The sequence below is a fragment of the Panthera onca genome, chromosome E1, assembly GCF_046562875.1.
Source record: "Panthera onca isolate mPanOnc1 chromosome E1, mPanOnc1 haplotype 2, whole genome shotgun sequence".
Lineage (NCBI taxonomy): Eukaryota > Metazoa > Chordata > Mammalia > Carnivora > Felidae > Panthera > Panthera onca.
Genome location: NC_138352.1, coordinates 40140608 through 40159901, shown reverse-complemented (window position 1 = coordinate 40159901; position 19294 = coordinate 40140608). Strand labels below are relative to the sequence as shown.

The 19294-nt window shown below is 44.9% G+C and overlaps 1 protein-coding gene and 1 pseudogene across 1 annotated transcript in view; one reads left to right on the top strand and one right to left on the bottom strand.

Moving 5' to 3' along the window:
• Positions 1-4421: 4421 nt before the first annotated feature.
• AP2B1 (adaptor related protein complex 2 subunit beta 1) overlaps positions 4422-19294 on the bottom strand; it is a 130343-nt gene continuing 115470 nt past the window's right edge. The window contains exons 21-22 of the mRNA XM_078437458.2: positions 13327-13481; positions 4422-6945 (exon numbers count right to left, since the gene is read on the bottom strand). Of these exons, the coding sequence (XP_078293584.1) occupies positions 6871-6945; positions 13327-13481 (230 nt within the window). The 3' untranslated portion in view covers positions 4422-6870. The remainder of the gene's footprint in view (positions 6946-13326; positions 13482-19294) is intronic.
• LOC132688494 (large ribosomal subunit protein uL24 pseudogene) lies at positions 8908-10835 on the top strand (annotated as a pseudogene).

The window sequence follows — 19294 nt, the reverse complement described above, 5'->3', positions numbered from 1 at the left end:
GACAAGTAACTTGAACTATTGCGTTATTTGTAATAAGTTTATTTATTTTTGAGGGAGAGAGGGAGAATCCCAAGCAGGTTCCTCACTGTCAGCACAGAGCCTGATGCAGGGCTCGAACTCATGAACCGTGAGATCATGACCTGAGTTGAAACCAAGGGACGCTTAACCGACTAAGCCACCCAGGCGCCCCAGCTATTGCTTTATTTGTAAAGCAGCGGAGATGCGATCAGTCATCCTTTCAGCATAAAGGACTTACAAGAGTGTAGCGTTCTTAACAGCAGTGCCTGACCTGTAGGAAGTCTCAACATGTAGCCTTTTCATTCTTGTAATGTTTATTTATTTTTGAGAGAGAGGGAGACAGAGGATCCGAAGCGGCTCCGCACTGACAGCAGAGAGCCCAATGTGGGGCTCGAACTCATGAACCGAACCGTGAGATCATGACCTGAGCCAAAGTCAGACACTTAACTGACTGAGCCATCCAGGTGCCCCCTTTTCTTGCCTTTTTAAAAGACATACAGCCATTCATATGGGAATGGCTGAACATCACCTTGGAAAAGCATTTCCTTTTATTCTAGGTGGGCTTCTAGGGGTTTGGGGTGGTGTGTGAGAAGGGCCGTTTGGGGTGGTGTGTGAGAAGGGCCAGGGCAGCAGCTAGAAACAAATACAGGGTTGAGAAGGATATGGCTTCCTTCGGGAAGAATTCCCAGGGAGAAATTAGATTTTACTGACCCATGGGGTCCTAACAGTGTCACCTAGAGTGACACTTTTCCTAACTTAATTGTCCGGGGCATTGTCCATCCCCCGCGTTGTATCTCAAAATCGTTAATGCTTACTATGACCAAAGATCTCAGGCTTTGTGTCTACTGGCCAACACCTCCATTCTGGTTCTATCTTAGCCCAAGGTAGACTAGAAAGAGAAATTGTGCAGTGCTCATACTCATAACCTGGCACCAGGCTTCTCAGAAGCTTCTCCTACTAGGGGAACACAAAGCCAAAGGTTCATCATGGAGCCTCACACTTGCCTTCGGTGGTAGGTCATTTAAAACATTTTTATATAAAAAACAAGCAGCCATAGTATTAATATAAAATGCAAAATATGCCTGCGTTTAAGATTCTCCTAAGTCATTTTTTTTTTAAGTTTATTTATTTGAGAGAGAGAGCATGAGTGGGGAGGGGCAGAGAGAGAGGGAGAGAGAGAGAATCCTGAGCAGGCTCCATGCTGTCAGCGGGGAGACTTATGCGGGGCTCGAACCCATGAATCGAACCATGAGGTCGTGACTTGAGCCATAACCAAGAGTTGGACGCTTAACTGACTGAACCACCCGGGGGGCCCCTACGTCATTTGTTTATTGAGAGTCACTTTGGGCTAAGAACTTCTTACACTGTAGAGGCCTGCTCACTCTCCTCTATCATTACAGTTACCTTGGTGAAAAAATTTGAGAGGCTCTGTCCTTGGGTCTGACCTTGGGCCTCCTGTGGGGGCACCTGAGACGCAAGCACAGACTCTGGGGGATGAGATGCGTGGGTCCACTTGCAGCATCTGAGGCCCAGGCACCCGAGAGGGACAAAAAAAAACAGAGACCTGGAGCTGCCTAGTCCACAGGCCCCCAAACCCTCCATCAAAGCTGAAACCCGCGCTGAGCTTTCAGAGGCTGTTTGGCCAGACCCTGGAGCCTAAGACCTTAAGTGGAAAGTGAATGAAACAAGGGAGGGGAAGCCCAAGGCTGGATTTGAACATTCTCCTCTAATACCCATATAGTGGGAGAAGGCCCTGAGCCGTTCTCTGGGTCCCAGAGTGCAGGTGCAGTCCTGTTTCCTGAGCCGTTCTCTCGGTCCCAGAGTGCTGGGGCAGTCCCGTTTCAAAGCAATTCTTCTGGAGATTAAGTCCATCTGCGTCCTATCAACCCCCAAATCAGCCTTCCCCTTGTTGGCAGCATCAAGAATGGCAGGGCAAAAGCTAAATGAGAAAACTGAGATGGTAAGTTTGCAGCCAACTCGGAAACTTTTCAAGAAACATCCTTGTTGCTAATAACATGTCTGGGGGCTGGTTGGGATTCTAGGATTAGTGCTCAGGAGATAGAAATGGGTAACAACGGGGGAGGTGTGATCTTTCCCAAGTGCCACACCAGGTATTAAAATAAACAGACTCTTGCCTCCTGGAGCTGGGGGTGGCGGGGAAAAGAAATCTGGGTCCAAGCAAAATCAGAAAAAGCATCAATGCATGAGGTGGGAGTAGGAAGACTCAATTCTGGGAGTCCTCAACTGTTTCTTAGCTTCAGAAACAATGTACCTGATATCTCAGAATTTCCTACTCGCCATTCTGGAGGCTGAGAAGGATGGTACGATCGAAGGTCAAAGTCTGGGGCCGGCAAGCCCTGCTTATTGTTCCATATCCTGGTAGCTTGGGGTTTTAGCAAGGCCAGCCATTGGCCTGGTGGCTGAATGTAGACGGGCTGGAGGGCCTATTACAGAACTTTCAGTGGAACTGTTCCACTCTCGGTCGCACCTCACCTGAAAAATGGGGATAATGCCAGGTTCATGGGGTAGGCAGGTGTCATGCGCATGAAAGTACTTTACCATTTTTTTTTCCCAGTATGATTCTGGGTAACTGGCATTTTATTTGGCAACTTCACTTTTTTCTTATTTTTAAAAACTGAAGTATAGCTGACATGCAATATATGTTTCAGGTGTACAACACAGTGATTTGCAATTACATACATTATGAGATGACACCACAGTATCTGTAGCTACCATGCAACTTTTTAACGTTATCGACTACAACGCCCTATGCGGTTCGCCCTCGTGGCTTTTTATAAACCTGAAGTTTGCACCTCTTAATCCCCTTCACCTGTTTCCCTGATTACCGACTCCCCCCAACCCCCCCCCCCCAACTGCCGTCCCAGTGCTTTACCATTTGTCACCTGTATCCCTTTAAAAGTAGACAAACAGGTGTTCTTTCTCGAGCTGCACATTAGAAACACTGGAGTTCTTTAAAAATGCAGATTTCCTCAGGGCCGCATGCCAGCCTGGCTGAGCAGAATCATTGGTTTTTGAAACCCAAGACGTGGTGTCAATGTGCACATAAGACTTGAGAGCCTCTGGGGACACCTGGCTTGCTCAGTCGGTGCAGCATGCAACTCTTGGTCTCAGGGTTGTGGGTTCGAGCCCCATGTTGGGTAGAGAGACTACTTAAAAATAGAGTTTTGGCGGGGGCGGGGGAGAAGAGTTGAAACCCTCTGCCCTAAAGATTTTCTTTGCCCAACCTGGTATCATTCTTAGTTGGTAAATCCAGATAGATCTCAGCACAGCCCATCCCTCTTCATTTCTTTGGCCTTGAACATCAACAAAGACCATCCTGACCCCACTGCTTCCCAAGTGTTATTCCTGTTACAGCTTGGGCTAACTGCAAGCCAGCAACAAGGTGACAACCCAAAAGTTGCTGGCTGCCAAAGGCAGTTCATTCATGGAGTTGGGACATCCAAGTCCCAACGCCTAAGTGCTAAGCAGCTTCTCTACATTCACTCTAGTGGTGAGAGGCTCAGGGCACCTTGGTGCTGGATCCCTCAGCCTCTTTACTGAGCTTCAGGTTAGAAGACTTCAGAGGCTGTTGCTCACCACGATCTAGGGCCTCTATCTTGACAACACCTGGGTCTTGTGCTCCCTGCGACACAAATGCCCATGACTGGACTTGAACTCCTGGGGAAGCTTGCTTTGAAGCATGAATTCTTTTCACTTGGGAACATGCCGGCCCTGAGTTCAGGTCCCAGCGGCGCTTATACATCGAGATGAGTCGTCCTGGGTGACAGGAAGCTGGTGAGTAGCTCTGCTGTGCCGCTTCTGCCCCTGTGCCTTGGCTGGCTGGCTGGTTGGCTGTCCCTGGGACCATCTGCCTGGGGCCCTAGCAGAGAACCTGCCAGGGGATACAGACTAGCTCCTGTGAGCACTTCCCGCCCATGGTGCTGGTGGTGACAGGGGGCTTGGTTAACAGGAGCCTCCGTGAGATACAGGCTTCTTCCTTATGTAGTCTTAATTTCATCTGGCTAAATCCCTGGGACGGTGAGGCAGCCAAAAGAAAAGTTCTAACAGTATGCTTATTAGTGCTCCATCTCTCTCCTGGCCACCAGTGTTGCATCCTAGAGGGTCGGTTCTGGGAACAAAGTCCACACCACAAACTTCATTTTGTGTAAATGAGTTTATTGACGAAGACACAAGGTCAAGCTTCTCCCCACCCCCACCCTCCCCAAGAACAGATCCCAATAACCAAAGAATGATAAGCATTCTTAGGGCAACATTTCCCCTCCCACTCCCAACTGCTCTCCACAACACAGACACACGAAACAGGCTCGGGCGAGGACAGACACTCAGGGAATCTCTGACCAGCAAGAGTTCTGGGTGTGTGTGTGCTTCCCTGCCCTCTGTAGGATACCAGCTGATGTTACAAAGACATACGGAGGCAGAGGAGAGGAGAATGGAGGGCAAGCTCCACTCCGTTTCCCCGATTCGGCCGAGCTTGACATGGGCCAAAAGGGAAGCTGCAGTGGAGGCGACAGTCTGTCTCTTCAGGAGAGAGGTCCTCTTCCACGGAGCAGGATCCCTCCCTGAACGCTCGGGGCTGCGACAGGAGGCAGCCTCCCCAAGGAGCGAAGGATTCCGGGATTGGCTCAGTCAGGTGAGCTGAGAACAGCAGCTGTTACCCACCACTGCTGGGGAAGGTGAGAGAAGCCTCGTTTCAGAGGCAGAGGGACATACTCTGGTATAAAACTGTGTGCTGTCTGTTTAGCTGACACGTACATTTCCCTGTGCAACCACGGTTTGCTCGGAGATAAGAACTTGGTATTTGTAGTGTGAACCTTCTTCACTGCCTGTGTCCATCCGACTCCATGATCTCCCAACAAGGAAACTTATCGACCTGCTTTTCCACCTGACACACAGCCAACCTACCCACCTCCCACATACGTCCCCTGTGCTACTTCCTATCCTCCACGTGCCTTGGGTGGTGAGTGCAGGACAAGGGCCCCCGACCCCAGTAATTCTTCTCTTGGAGAGTCTCAAGGTTTAGGAAATTGCTTTGGGGGACCCACCCCCCCAAAGCTTTGTATCTCGTATGAATCAGGGTCACTTCAGACATGACAGGGCTGTAGGGTAGTTTCTGCTGTTTTCTAGGATTTCTCCCCTTGGACTCACTCTGAGGTCTGAGTTCAACATGAGGCCTTTGGGCCCCAAAGTGCCTCTGACTTGAACAGGGCATCGGAGAAGAGCGGTCTTGTTCCCGGACCCTGAGCACTGGGCACCAGGCAGTGTGACAAGTGCCCACAGATGTAATAGTGTGAACACAGCTAAAGAGTTGGTGCTTTGGGCACAAAGCACTCTTGGACAAAACACGCCCAACGTGTTAGGGGATTTCGTATCTCCCAGTCTTCAGAGAGATGACAAGAACTGACCGTCCCTCTTGAGGTGGTGTCAACTGCCTGTGAAGCCTAATTAACATAAGTAAAGGGCAGAGCAGACTGTTAAAGGATAGAGCGAGTCCACGACCTCTCTAAGCTCACTTCATCTCTGCACCCACCCTGCTGGCCTCAAGAACTGTGGCTCTAGGAGCACGTGTGGGAACACTCAGCTACCCTCTCATTCTGGCATCTGGATTTACCTCCCGGTAACTTGAAGAGACACTCTGCTGCCACCTGATGCCAGTGAATGGAGGGCCAAAATCAGCATGGAGTAGGAGAAGAGCCACGAAGAAGCAGGACAGAAAAGGTAAGAGAAAGGCGTTGAGGAAAGAAAAATGAGTGAGCGGCTCTTGCAGTCTCCAACAACACTGATGGGGACTTAGGAGACCCAGTCCTCCCGCTCTGCGACTCAACAGCTAAAAGGCCTCAGGCAGTCTACATCTTTGTCTTTTTCCATTTTAGGAAAAACAGGGTTGGATAAGTTATTATTTAAAGTCTGTTTCAACTCTAAAACTAGGATTTTAGATCTGAATTGGAGCTGAGAATTAAATTAAATCCAGGGCAGGGAGAGGGAGAAGCACAGTTTGGTTCCTGATCCCCATCTCTACTCAAATTCCTTGATCAGTGTTAACGGGTTAGATTGAGGGAAAGGAATGTAGGACGCTCTAACGTCTCTCAGCTTTAGTGCCAACAGGCCCTATTTCCCGCACCCTGAAACACCATTCAAGGAAGACCACCATTCCCAACTCCAGAGCAATCAGATGAGATGATAATAAGGGGTGTGGGGGGGGCGGGGGGGGGGTTGGAAATCATAAAGAAAGGGAGGGACTTTGGAGAGAGAAGAAAGTGAAAACCCAAATGAGCAGGGGCAAGGTTGCCACAGATAAGAGAACCCCTAACAGGGGGTGCAAATAACTGCATTTCTTTCTCCAGGACTGTGTGGTTAATGGCAGTCGGGTGTTTTAACACTTTCTACCAGGTACACTATGCCCTCCATTTCTCATATGTACAAAAATATAAAACAATAAAGTGCAGTTTATGTTTCAGTGACACTTTTCCTTGCTTTAATATTTTTTGTCTTTTTCTGCTTTTGAAATGAGCTCTCAATTACAAAATATCAAACTACACTCAAAAATGCCAGCCACTGGCACACTATGGAGAAGCTCACAAGTAAGGACAGATAGCGGCGGCGAGTGGCAAGAGGAGGGAAGTGATCGAAGCAGTGGTTACAAATGTTCACAGGAAGCTACAACTATCCAACAGGTTGTGCCCTAATGTTAGCACAGGTTAGACTAGTCACTACCTTGGTGGGTGGCCTCAGTGTGTTTGGGTTCAGATTCTACACGGCAACACAATTTCTTCCAGTTAAGAGTTCTTGGCTTGCACCAATCACAGGATGGCCGGAGGGCGCCGGACCAGTCTATTAGTTTTTCAAAATGCTGTCGTAGACCTGATAGATGTACTGAGAGACTTCAGGAGCTCTACACTTCAGCGACAGCTGTTAGGGAGAAAAGGAGAAGAGGATTAGCATGGAGGTTGGCATTGGCTTGAAAGATAGCCAGTACTCAGTTCAAGGAAATCTCTTTCTGATGCAAAGAGGGAAGAGCCTCTTTCACTGAGAGGCCAAACCAAGAGAGGTTCTGTTAAGTTCTGTGGGTTTTAAAATTTCAATTTAATCAATGTCAACTTGTGCTGTGTTTCCACCTACATTCTCTGTGGGTCTGTGAGGTTAGGAATCATCCATACTAAAAACATCAAAACCTCTGACTGTGGGGGAACAGCTACTCCAACGCTCTGCTAAGGGTCACAGGGATTATTACCAAATGAAAAGGGAAGGGTGAAAGTCTAACTTGTTGGGGTCATTTCGGCTGCCTGCCCCAGTTTCTCACTCAGACAAGGATGGTTATCTCAGTTCCAATTCAAGATGTACGATCAAGCAAAATAAAAGCATAAGAGAGGATAGATATCCAAGGTACTAGTCCTTTTTGTATTACACGGAGGACAGCAAAAACACTGTTATGGAAGGCAAATGTGAACACCAAGAGACACTGACTTAGTATAACCAGACAGCAATTTACGGCACCAGTTTCCTCATTTGCTGCCTCCCTAAACAGGCAAAGACACTCCTGATGCCACTCGTCTACCACTTCTCTTCTTCTAGTCTCACAATCATCAAATTAAAACGAAAACTTTAATAGAACAATTTCAATGTTGAACACTGAGATTTTCATTTTGTGGGTCAATAAGCACAAAACTTAAACCCAGATTAGGGCGTCTGGGTGACTCAGTTGGTTGAGCGTCTGGCTGTTGGATTCGGCTCAGGTCATGGGATCGAGCCCCATGTCGGGCTCTGTGCTGAGCATGGGGCCTGCTGAAGATTCTCTCTCCCTCCCTCTCAGATTTGAAATCCTTGACTGTATCACAGTAACCAAAATATTATTAACAGTAATATAACAGAAGCATGCAAATTGCATTCAGAACCAGAAAATTGAACATTTGCTTTTTGCATTACCGACACCATTGTTTTCATCTATTAGGGTATGTAAGCAAAACCTGTCTTTAATCATATAGCACTATGAGATTTTACATTCCTTTACCTCTTTATTCTCAGAGACACTGGGCAATTTCACATAGTACAAAAGGTGACAATATATTTAGCAAAAATATCAGGAAGATATTGGTCAACCCTGAATTTCTTTTTGTTTTTTTTTTTAATTTAAACTCAAGTTAGTTGACATACAGTGTAGTATTAGTTTCAGGAGTAGAATCCAGTGATTCATCACTTACATATAACACCCAGTGCTCATCCCAACAAGTGCCCTCCTTAATGCCCATCACCCAATCAGCCCATCATCCCCCATCTACCTCCCCTCCAGCAACCCTGTTTGTTCTCTGTATTTACAAGTCTCTTATGGTTTGCCTCCCTCTCTGTTTTTATCTTATTTTTCCTTCCCTTCCCCTAGGTTCACCTGTTTTGTTTCTTAAATTTCATATGTGAGTGAAATCAGATAGTATTTGTCTTTCTCTGACTGACTTCTTTTGCTCAGCCTAATACACTCTAGTTCCATCCATGTTGTTGCAACCCTGAATTTCTTGAAAAAAATGTACATCCTCAAAAGTTTAAAAATGCAAATTAAAGAAATGCAAAAACCAGGGCACCTGGCTGACTCAGTCAGTAGAGCATGTGACTCTTGATCTCAGGGTTGTGAGTTTGAGGCCCACCTTGGGCACAGAGATTACTTTAAAAAAAAAAAAAAGGTAAAACCCAAAACCAGCCAAACAAAAGAACATCAAAAGAGGCTCTATTTATTTACAGCTTTAATATTCGGTCTCTAAGGCACTTTCAAAGTTGCTGTTTGACATTAATCAGGAAGGCAATTCTGACAAATGTAAAAACAAAAACAAAAACAAAAAACAACCCAAAACCAAAAACAACCCCGACTAATTTAAGAATGTCATTATGCATAGAAAACGGCTCCCTACTTTGGTCAAAGTTGCAGCTCTAGGCATTTCCCTGACTATAGAGGCAATTTTCTACCTCCTCCTCCACAGCCTCTCCACTGCCAGTGTCGTGGAAAATTCTCGTGGGAAAGTATGTGGGTTCAGAAGAGGAGGAGAGGAAGCTAAAAAGAGGACGACCAGCCTAAGGGAGTTAACTCTCAGACTACAGAGGGGTGGTTCCTCTCTCCCAAAATATTTTTTCCACACCTTTGTAAGATGTACCATTTGGAGACTCTTTTTTTGTTGTTGTTGTTCATGACTGGTAAGGAAATGTTGCCTTCCTCTACAAAAGCCCGATCTGCCAAGCTAGCACTGGGGGGAGGGGAGTAGTCATGGACAGATCAGGCCTGGACTCTAAGTTTCAGCTGCTCTTTGCAGAGGGGGTTGGATGAGGAAGAATCAATCTTTCTCTCCTTATATCATACTCCCCTCTCCAAGCCATGCCAACCTCTAACAAAGGGTCAGGTTTAGGCTTAAATTCATCTTTTGCTTTCCAACTAAGACAAGCTAGAATGAATTAAAAAAAAAAAAAAAAAAAAAAAAAGATTTTCCTAAATCCTGAAGTACAAGGGAAACATACATAAAAAAAACAATTAATAAAACCAAATAATTTGACTTATAAAATAAAGGTGCGACTCTGGGTCTTGTTTTGGGTTACTAAGGGAAAAGAGACCTTACCAGGGTTTTAACTTTTGAACTGCTGACCTACTTATGTGACACATCTTTAATACCAACCACTCTGGAATGTCACACATCCAGACCCAGTGAGGAAAGAAGAATCACCTCTTATGCCTCAGTAAGCCAGGTATTTAACACATCTACTTCTGGTTTACAGTCTGGAACACATACTTTTTCCCCAGGGACAAGTTACCTTTCCCGATAAGATGTAGCTACTTAGAGTGACAGGGCCTCATCCTTACAGGATAAACATCTTTCCTAATGAAATACAGTAAGGGGCAGGGGGGAGGGAGTGATTTATCCACCTTTTAGGAGGCTTAGGGACCATTGGTCCTCTAGCATTAGTACTGGCTCAACCAGATTTTCTTCCTCCTTAATACCTTGCTGAGACAGATCAATAGTGTAATAGGTGTTAGGGTGATGGAAGGAAGAAAACAGACCCCAGGGACTTTGAAGTCTGCAGCACCATTTAGGGGAATGGATTAGGTCTGTGTCACATGTTGTGATGGAAAATTTGGATTGTTCTGTGGGCAGAAGGAACCTAGACACCAGATGGATGGAAAACAGGAAAGAGGGCAAGGAAGTATAAACAAATTTACCATTTATAAATACAAGGAAAGAAGGGAGGTGGGTGTGGCTATAAAAAGGCACAATGAGGACAAAATCCCACTGGATTATTTCTTACAACCGTACATAAATCTGTATCTTAAAAATTAAAAAAAATATATAGGAGGCTCTTCCCTTCTGTGGCCACTGCTGAAGCTCCAGTGGCCAAAACGAAGTTCAATCCCTTTGTGACTTCTGACCGGAGGAAGCACTGTAAAAGGCATGTCAATGTACCCTCCCGCATTTGCAGGAAGATTTTGTCTTCCCCTCTTTCCAAACAGCTGTGACAGAAGTACAATGTTCGATCCACGCCCATCCAAAAGGATGAGGAAGTAAGTACAGGTTGTGCGAGGGCACTACAGAGGTCAGCAAATTGGCAACGTAGTCCAGGTTTACAGGAAGAAATACGTCATCTACACTGAACGAGTACAGCGAGAGAGGGCGAAAGGCACAACTGTCCATGTGGGCATCCAGCCTGGCAAGGTGGTTATTACTAGACTAAAACTGCAAAGACTGCAAGAAGATCCTTGAACATAAAGCCAAATCTTGCAAGTAGGAAAGGAAAAGGGCAAATATAAAAAAGAAATAATTGGGAAGATGTAGGAATAAAATAATCTTATACATGACTTTAAATAAAAACTGTTAAAATGAAAAAATAGGGGAGGAAATGTCCTTCAACAGGTGAGTAGATAAGCAGTGGTACATCCATATGGTGGACTACTACTCAGTCATAACGAACAAACTACTGTTACACATTAACAACCTGGATGAATGTCAAGGGTATTGTGCTAACCGAAACGCAAAAAAAAAAAAAACACAAAAACAAAACGTCAAAAGATTTCATATTTTAAGAATTTAAATTTATAGTACACTCCCAAAATGACAAAATTACAGTAATGGAGAGAACATCAGTGGTTGCCAGGGCACAGGGCTGGATGAGAATCTGGCTATAAAGGGAGAGCAAGAACGGAACTTTTTTGCAGTGACGCAACAGTTTGATGTCCTGCCTGTGGTGATGACTATACCAATCTACACACATGTAGTAAGAGTGCACAGTCAAGTACACTTGCCAACCACCCCCATCAACAGTAACAGAATAATGTATGACCTGGTGAAATCTGAGTAAGGGCTACAGTTTAGTTAATAGTATTGTACCAATATCAATAACCTGTTTGAGAATGTACTATGGGCATATAAGATGTTACCAGTAGGGAAAACTGGGTGAAAGACATGTGGGAACCCGGTACCATTTTCAAAGTTTGTCAGTCTCAACTTATTTCAAAATAAAAAAGTTAGAAAATTTTAAACAAGCAATGTTTAAGACAGTGACATTAAGAGGTCCTTCTCCAAATTCTCACTATCCTCACAGTGAAGATGGTGTAAGGGTCAAGATATAACCTGAATTCTAAGCATAACACAACTACCAACAAATTACATGATCTTGGACAAGTTGATAAAACACTCTTAACTTTGGTTTCCTTATCTGCAAACAAGGAGTGACCACGCTTCTTTAACATAGCTGAGATGAAAGCCTGTACACAATAAAATAGATAAACAAAACACACACACTCTCTCTCTGAGCACATTATTATTTTTCAGTGCTTAGTTATATGTTTTGAGAGACTGAGTGAGAGCAGGGGAGGGGCAGTCAGAGACGGGAAGAGACAGAATCCCAAGCAGGCTCTGCAATGTCAGCACACAGCCCCATGTGGGACTTAATCCCACGAACCAGGAGATCATGACCTGAGCTGAAATCAAGTCAGACGCTTAACCAACTGAGCCACCCAGGCGCCCCTCTCTTAAGAGCACATCTCTAAGCAAGAAAATAGAGTTATTTTACAAGACCCGATTCGACAGTTTAGACCTGCCCTTTCAGCAACAGCACAGAAGGGTTTTTTCCTTTCTTAGGGAACTCAAAGTAAACGATGGGGTAGTTTCTTTCCAAAAAAGATGAGACTGGTGGAGGAGAAGGTGGGTGGAAGGAGTGTCTACTTCATGGAGGAAGCCTGAAGTTTCCCACTCACAAAAATCTAGCTTGATAGAACTGAGGAGTGTGTGCATGTGTGCGTGCATGTGCGCGCGCGCGCACACACACACACACAAACACACGTGTGCTTCCAGCTGCTTCAAAGGAGGGAACTAGTAGGGAAAACACAAGAATTCTCAGTTCCGGGGGGTACTATTCCCTTGATGTATGCTAATGAAAACAGACTTGGCTGTTAAAATTAAGGAGTGCGGTCACAGACTTTTCTCACTCAGTGGCTAAAATGGCCTCTTAATCTCCTATTCAGCTTTTTCAGTATTGAACCATATTCTCTTCTGTCACTTTCCTGTCCCTTCCTTCAAAACAGCCTACAGAAACCTCAAAGACAACATAAGATTGAGATATTTTCCCCATCCCAGGAGCTTTCATTTTACAAAATGCAGATGACAAGCAGCATCCTGTTGGGAGATCACATGTCATAACAGCAAACAATGTCCAGTGCCTCAGGGGTCAGTCTTTGTTGTTCAAGGCAATCACTCCTGCTCTAAAAATACTTCCAGAATTTTAATTTTAGTCCAGTTATGGAACCAAAGGAGTTTTCCAAACTAAAGTCCCCTTGCAGTCTTCCAAAGGTGTGCCCCAGTTTCGCCTCACCTTTCTCAGCGGGCATTTCAGGACACACGGTGCTGTGAAAACAAAGGCTTATAAGGCTCATGTGTCTATGACTCTGACAGTCTTAAGTCATGAACTCCAAGGGCAGGAAAGAAGGCCTTCCTGACATGAGCTATGTAAACAGCCCTCTTAGCAGCTTGTGACAGCACCACATGCACAGAAATGCTAGAGAAGTATCGTGAGGAACCCTGCACGTTCCAGAGCAAGTCCACACACTCCCTGCTGCCAGAGCCACCGTGCCTACTGGATGGGGCAGACAGACACTGAAGAGACAAGGTCCTCCAACGAGGTGAATGGGGGCTTCTTGACTGACTGCTTGTTTTGGATGTCTGGGGTCTGCAGCGCCTCCTCCAGGTCTTTCCGTGGTGCTAAGAAGAAATGAAAGGGCTCTTACCTCCCTCCTTGAACCCATCTCACCTATTTTCAGAAAGGCCTTACCGTATAATTTGGGTTTCCTGGCTGGATACGTAGCTCAGCCAAAATCCAAATGCCATTAGTGAGCTTCAGGGATTGATACAGCATGTCCTGCCCTTCCACATTCCTCTTGGCGATAGTATAAACGTTGTTGTTTTGCAATTTGCTGGAAACAGTGTCTAGAAACACAGATTAAAAATTCAAAATGTTAACCTTCAGTTAAAATAACAAATGCATGCTAACTTTTCTGACATCCTCATGAGCCACAAGTATAGTCTCCTGAGAAGCACGGTCATACTCACGCAGGCACACATTTCAGAAAGCCCTTCACCCACAGCAGCAGTGCGTGAGGAAGAGGCTCTTGAAGTGCCTAACAGATTCCAGGAGAGAAAAACAGAGTAAGGTGCACCTAAACATTAGTGTAAAGATTACCTGTGGAGATTATGGTGGGTCAGAGAGTTGGTAATCTGAAACTAGGGGCTAGACAGATAAAAACGCTCTGAAGAGGACAAAGACAGCAGGTGTAAAGGTACTGCTATAGTGCCTGCCATGTTGGTATCCACTTCTGGAACACTGATCCCAGATCTACAGGGATACACAGACTGATGATCAAATCCACACTTACTTCCCAAATCGCTACTACTTCACTGTGAGCCACTCTGGCCTCAACTGCCAGGATCAGAAAAGGGCCCAGAGTTGTAGAAATCCTGCAAGTCAAATGTATTAACCTGGATGTTTCAGAATTTTTTTTTTAAGCCGGCAAATGATTTCTCAAGCCTCCAAATTAATAAAGAAAAAGTCTCAACCAAAGACTGTGAGAAAGACTGAAGTCATGCTAAGAGGACGGCCACCTGGCCCTATACCCGGGACTGTGGCTGCTCAGCACAGCAGAGGCGTCTGTGGCCCCCGGCCCAGGGTAAGACCTGGTTGGTGTTTGTGGTCTTCCCTGTGACTGCCACATCCCAGAGACATGAAGGTCCAGAATTAAAGGTCATTTCAATCTCCTTGTTCTCTGACTGCCAAAAGGAGAGATGGTGAAGCATCAGAGAAAGAAACTCCTAAGAACAGAGATGAATAAATGCTGCTTCTTTGTTGAGAGTTTATTACGTTTGTTTCTGATGAGAATTCATATTACTCATGCTGACTTCAGGAATTCTCCACATAAACATCTGTCCTATTCTGTTGTGCTCTCTAGGAAAAAAATGCAACGATGGCTGGCCTCTCTGCTCTCCCTAGAGAAGAAGCTCTCTGAGCACAGGGATCCTGGAGTTTCTCATCATTGTCCCATGGTATCTGGGGCACAATGGGTACTTGCCATCAATACCGGCGAATGAGCCTCTGACTGGTGCTAGAGAGGCCGATTTACACACACACACACACACACACACACACACACACACACACACACACACACACACACTGCCATAGGCATTAAAAACCACCTACTTAGATGTGGGCTAATCTTGGAAGTAGTTCTTACTCTCATGTCTTTCTCCCACATTCAAACCAATGAGAGCTCAGCGAAGGAGGCATTAAAGCCCATTCATTAAACATTTGCACCATATTTAGTTGTTACTTAACTCTTCCCCTTTTACCTCCAAGTTTTCACTAACACCAAGCAGAGCAGTTATAACTTAAGAACCGGCTATCTCTGGGGAGCTAAAAAGTGTATCTCATGGTAATTATGTGCAATACTGTTGGAGGAGGGGGCCTCAACGTGCTTTTTAATCACCTTCTTGAGGGTCAGGCAGTTGTGCCACCTTGGTTCCCATAATGAAGGGCTCTTGCAGCTTACACTGAGTTGCTAGGCAACATCACCAGCTGGAGTTTGGCTAATGTATTTTGACAGAAATGTCCTGTTTTAAGACAGGGGGGCTTGTTTTAAGTTGTAAAAGCTATTCCTAACTTTCAAGGCTCTTGCCCATTTCCAAGGAAACAGAAAACACACACAGGAGCTTTTACTGAAGAGGCACTTTGCTGCATGGGCAAAAATGTGTTCTAGACTGTATATATAGCAAGGCCCAGGTTCCTACAGACTTCTCATGATTTCACCACTTACGTAAGAGATGACAGGGTAAGAAATGGAAGCACACAAATACACAAACACACTCAGCCTTCCAGAATTAAAAAACGTGGCAAACAGCCAGGCAGAATAAACAAGTTGAATGAAGGTAACGTTAATACATCTAGGAAACATTCTGGCCAGAAACCTGGCTCTGCTCCTACTGAATGGCTGTATATAATTTTATAATTTCTACCAGAAGACCAACTGCAGGGAGGGGTTTAGAACATAGGTATGCGTGAGTCAAGTTTTATAAATCTTACATATTAGGTTTGAGCTTGAAGACAGATAGAGGAAAGAATAATCGGACTGTACTAAATGTACTTATTAAGAATAGCAACGGGAAGGGCGCCTGGGTGGCTCAGTCGGTTGAGCATCCGACTTCGGCTCAGGTCATGATCTCACAGTTTGTGGGCTCAAGCCCCGCATCAGGCTCTGTGCTGACAGCTTTCTCAGAGCCTGCAGCCTGCTTTGGATTCTGTGTCTCCTCTCTCTCTGCCCCTCCCTGGCTCATGCTCTGTCTCTCTCTGTCTCTCAAAAATAAATACATGTTAAATTAAAAAAAAAAAAAAAAAAAAAAAAAAAGAATAGCAATGGGAGCCAGATGAGAGGAGGCTTCCCAGACAGACTGGGATACATTTCTTGACAAGGTAACATTTGTGTGTGTGTGTGTGTGTGTGTGTTAACACACCTGAACTTCTGGGAAATAAGATGTAATCTTACCACCACTCTGAGAGTCTGAGAATGTTAGGAGGAGTTGTAAAGACAAGGAGATCTGCCCTAAAGGATAGACTAAAAAAGATATCAAATAGGTTTATACTTGCTTTCAGATGGGGTTTCTTCTTGTTCATTTGTCTTCTTCCCCAAAGTTGGCTGAGTCTGGGGCCTAAAATCTGAGGAGGTGTGGATATGGTCTTCATTTTCCTACTTTAGCTAAGGTCACATCTCTTCCAGCACCAGGAAGAGTGGAGATGGTACTTATATTTGAGAGTGGGAAGGGGAAATTTACATTTGGGGCCAACTGAGTCCCAAACTACGACTGCTGAAAAAAACACATTTTACCATTTGAGCAACCAAACTCTACTTAAGTGATGGCCAGCGAAGCATTTCCATTTCTGACATGTTCCAAAGGACAGGGAGAGCGACAACAAAACAGAGAAACAGAACTCACCCCTACCTAAGTATCCCACCAGAAGAAAGATCTGTCCCCTACTGTAGTGCCTAACTAGTGAATACAGATACAATATGCTGCTGAGCTTTTAAAAATATAATAAACAATTTAAAAAAACAGGTTTGTAGACTGCTTGCTAGAAAGGCTCCTTTCTCCAAGCACTGCAACTAGTTCTTGTGCAATTAAGATAGTGATCCCAGACATACACTAACCCTGACATGTAGCTAATGGTAAGCTGCAGAACAGATTCATGCAAACTCTTGACACCAGGAGAGATGACAAGTGCTAGGAAGCAGGGAAACCCATACATTAGTGCCTTCGTGATTTAACATTTTCTAGTATTTACACAACTAGTGGTCCCATAAGCCCCTTATCATATACACCTTTCTATTAAGATCTGATTATAATTTTTAAGGCTTAGGAAGGGAAGAGGGTTTCCTGTTTATTTTCTATGGAAAGAAATGGAAGAGCAAAAGTGAAGACTGAAGGCCAGGTTGCTAAGTCCTTTAAGCCTGTGACTTCCTGTAGCCCTCAGAGTGTTAGTTCCATCTGTCAAATGTCTACTCTGGCACAGAAAAGCTATTTAAAGTGTTGGTGCTATTGTGATTAGGGCAGATCAGCTGGAAAGGATGGTATTTTTAGCTCCCAGCTAGACCCAGGGTGTTGAATCAGAAGGCACTAAACCTGGAAACATACTGTTAATAGAGCCCTCAGGACTGGAGGGAAATGTAAAGGCCAGGCCACTCCAGACTTTGGGGTGGATGCAGAGGAAAAGCTAGAAAGGATTAGTTGCAGGAAGTGGTCTTGCAGATTAGCAGTGATTTAGTGTGGGAAAATGATGGCCTTGGCCTCCTGAAGAAAACAAAAGTGGCTGTTTTTCCTTCCACTCCATATGCTATGCTGCCATAAGGCAGTATGTCACTGAAAAACCTATTCGCTGGTATTTGGAGCACCCAAGGCAGTGAGGAACTGGCATGAAGCCATGGCAGAATTGATCAAAACTGAATTTGCTCTGAGAAATTGTGCCAGGCTACAGCAGAGGACACAGCCCCACTGGGAGAAAGGCCAGACATCTCTTCCTTGGCAAGATCATAAATGTACACTAAGGTGCAGTAAGGGTTCAGAACTCCAATCTGGATGTAAGGGGATCTTTTATTTTGGCAGGCCAGACTAAAACCATCAGTCATCCAAACTTCTTTTTCTTTTTTTTTTGAAAAACCATTTCCCTTTCATACTGGATGTCTGAAACCAAACCTTTCCAATTACTCTGGCCTTCCTTTGTTCCCTATAGGCCAGTGTTTCCCAGATCATGCTCAAGGAACACTGGTGTTGGGGCGTCTGGCTGGCTTGGTCTGTGGAGCAGGTGACTCTTGATCTCGGGGTTGTGAGTTCGAACCTCTATACTGGGTGTAGAGATTAAAATTAAATCTCAAAAAAAAAAAAAAAAAGGAACACTGGTGTTCCACAGGATGTTAATAAGCGTGTTGTGATTTTAAATTCCATGGTCAATAAATTCAGTTAACCTTGAGTTAAACAGGTTTCCACAATGGTGGGCTCCTCAGCTTTTATGTGTGCTCACATGCAATGGCAACTTCTAGTAGAGGCCCATCATGCACTGCCTTTTGCAGCTGTAACCACAGAACCCCCTTTTTTCTTTGAGAGACAAATGTTCTCAGGACAATAATATATGAAATGCTGCCATAGGACCAACCTCCGCAAGAGTGACTTGAACAAAGGGTGTCTTCTAAGCTGGGTAGGAGTGCTTCTCTAACATGATCTGCTTTGGTTCTCACCATGAGCCACTGTGGATTCTGCACCTGACAGCTTCCTGCAGCACAGCTTCTGCCATGGAAGGCTACCCAAGCTCCTACACTCATGAAATGAGGCTTGTGGTAGCTGACCGTGAGCCTCAGAGAGGACAGGTAACACCGTCATCTACCTAGAATATGGCACCAAAAGCACCTCAACTGGATTATGATTTTTAAAACAATTTTTTTTAACATTTATTTATTTTTGAGAGACAGAGCATGAACAGGAGAGGAGCAGAGGAGGAGGGAGACACAGAATCCGAAGCAGGCTCCGGACTCTGAGCTGTCTGCACAGAGCCTGATGTGGGGCTCGAATTTGGGAATGGAGAGATCGTGACCTGAACTGAAGTCAGATGCTTGACCAACTGAGCCACCCAGGTGCCTCTGGATTATGACTTTTTTATGAAAATGTAGCAAAAACTTTAGTTTTGTTTAATACATACATAACCAGTCAGGGTGAGAAACCTAGACCAAGACTACATTAGGAAGAAGGCAGATGTTGTGGTGTTCCTGAAGAGAATCAACTACATAGTTATTACAATGGAAATTATAGAAGACTATCTCCTCAGACACTTCTTCAAAGGTTCAGGAGCAGCCCCATAAGAGAAGATCTGTCTGAACACAGAGGATGAATACATATATCATAGAGCCCCAAAAGACAAAAGTTAAAAAGAAAAGGTAGGAATGAGAGAAGACAGTTTCTCACCCTTCTCTGTACTCCCATACTGCCCCTTTCTCCCACTGCTGTGCTGCAGTTATGGTGGGACAGCCACTGAAAACCCCATGTGCAAACCATTGACAAATGAGGAGGAAATAGATAAAAGGCAGAGGAGAAGGTACCAAGCACCAAGGCTCATTTTCATTCAAACTTAGAAAGCTTTGTGCTAACCTCAAAAAAGAGCGACTGCCAGGGTGTCTGGATGGCTCAGTCGATTAAGCATCCGACTCTTG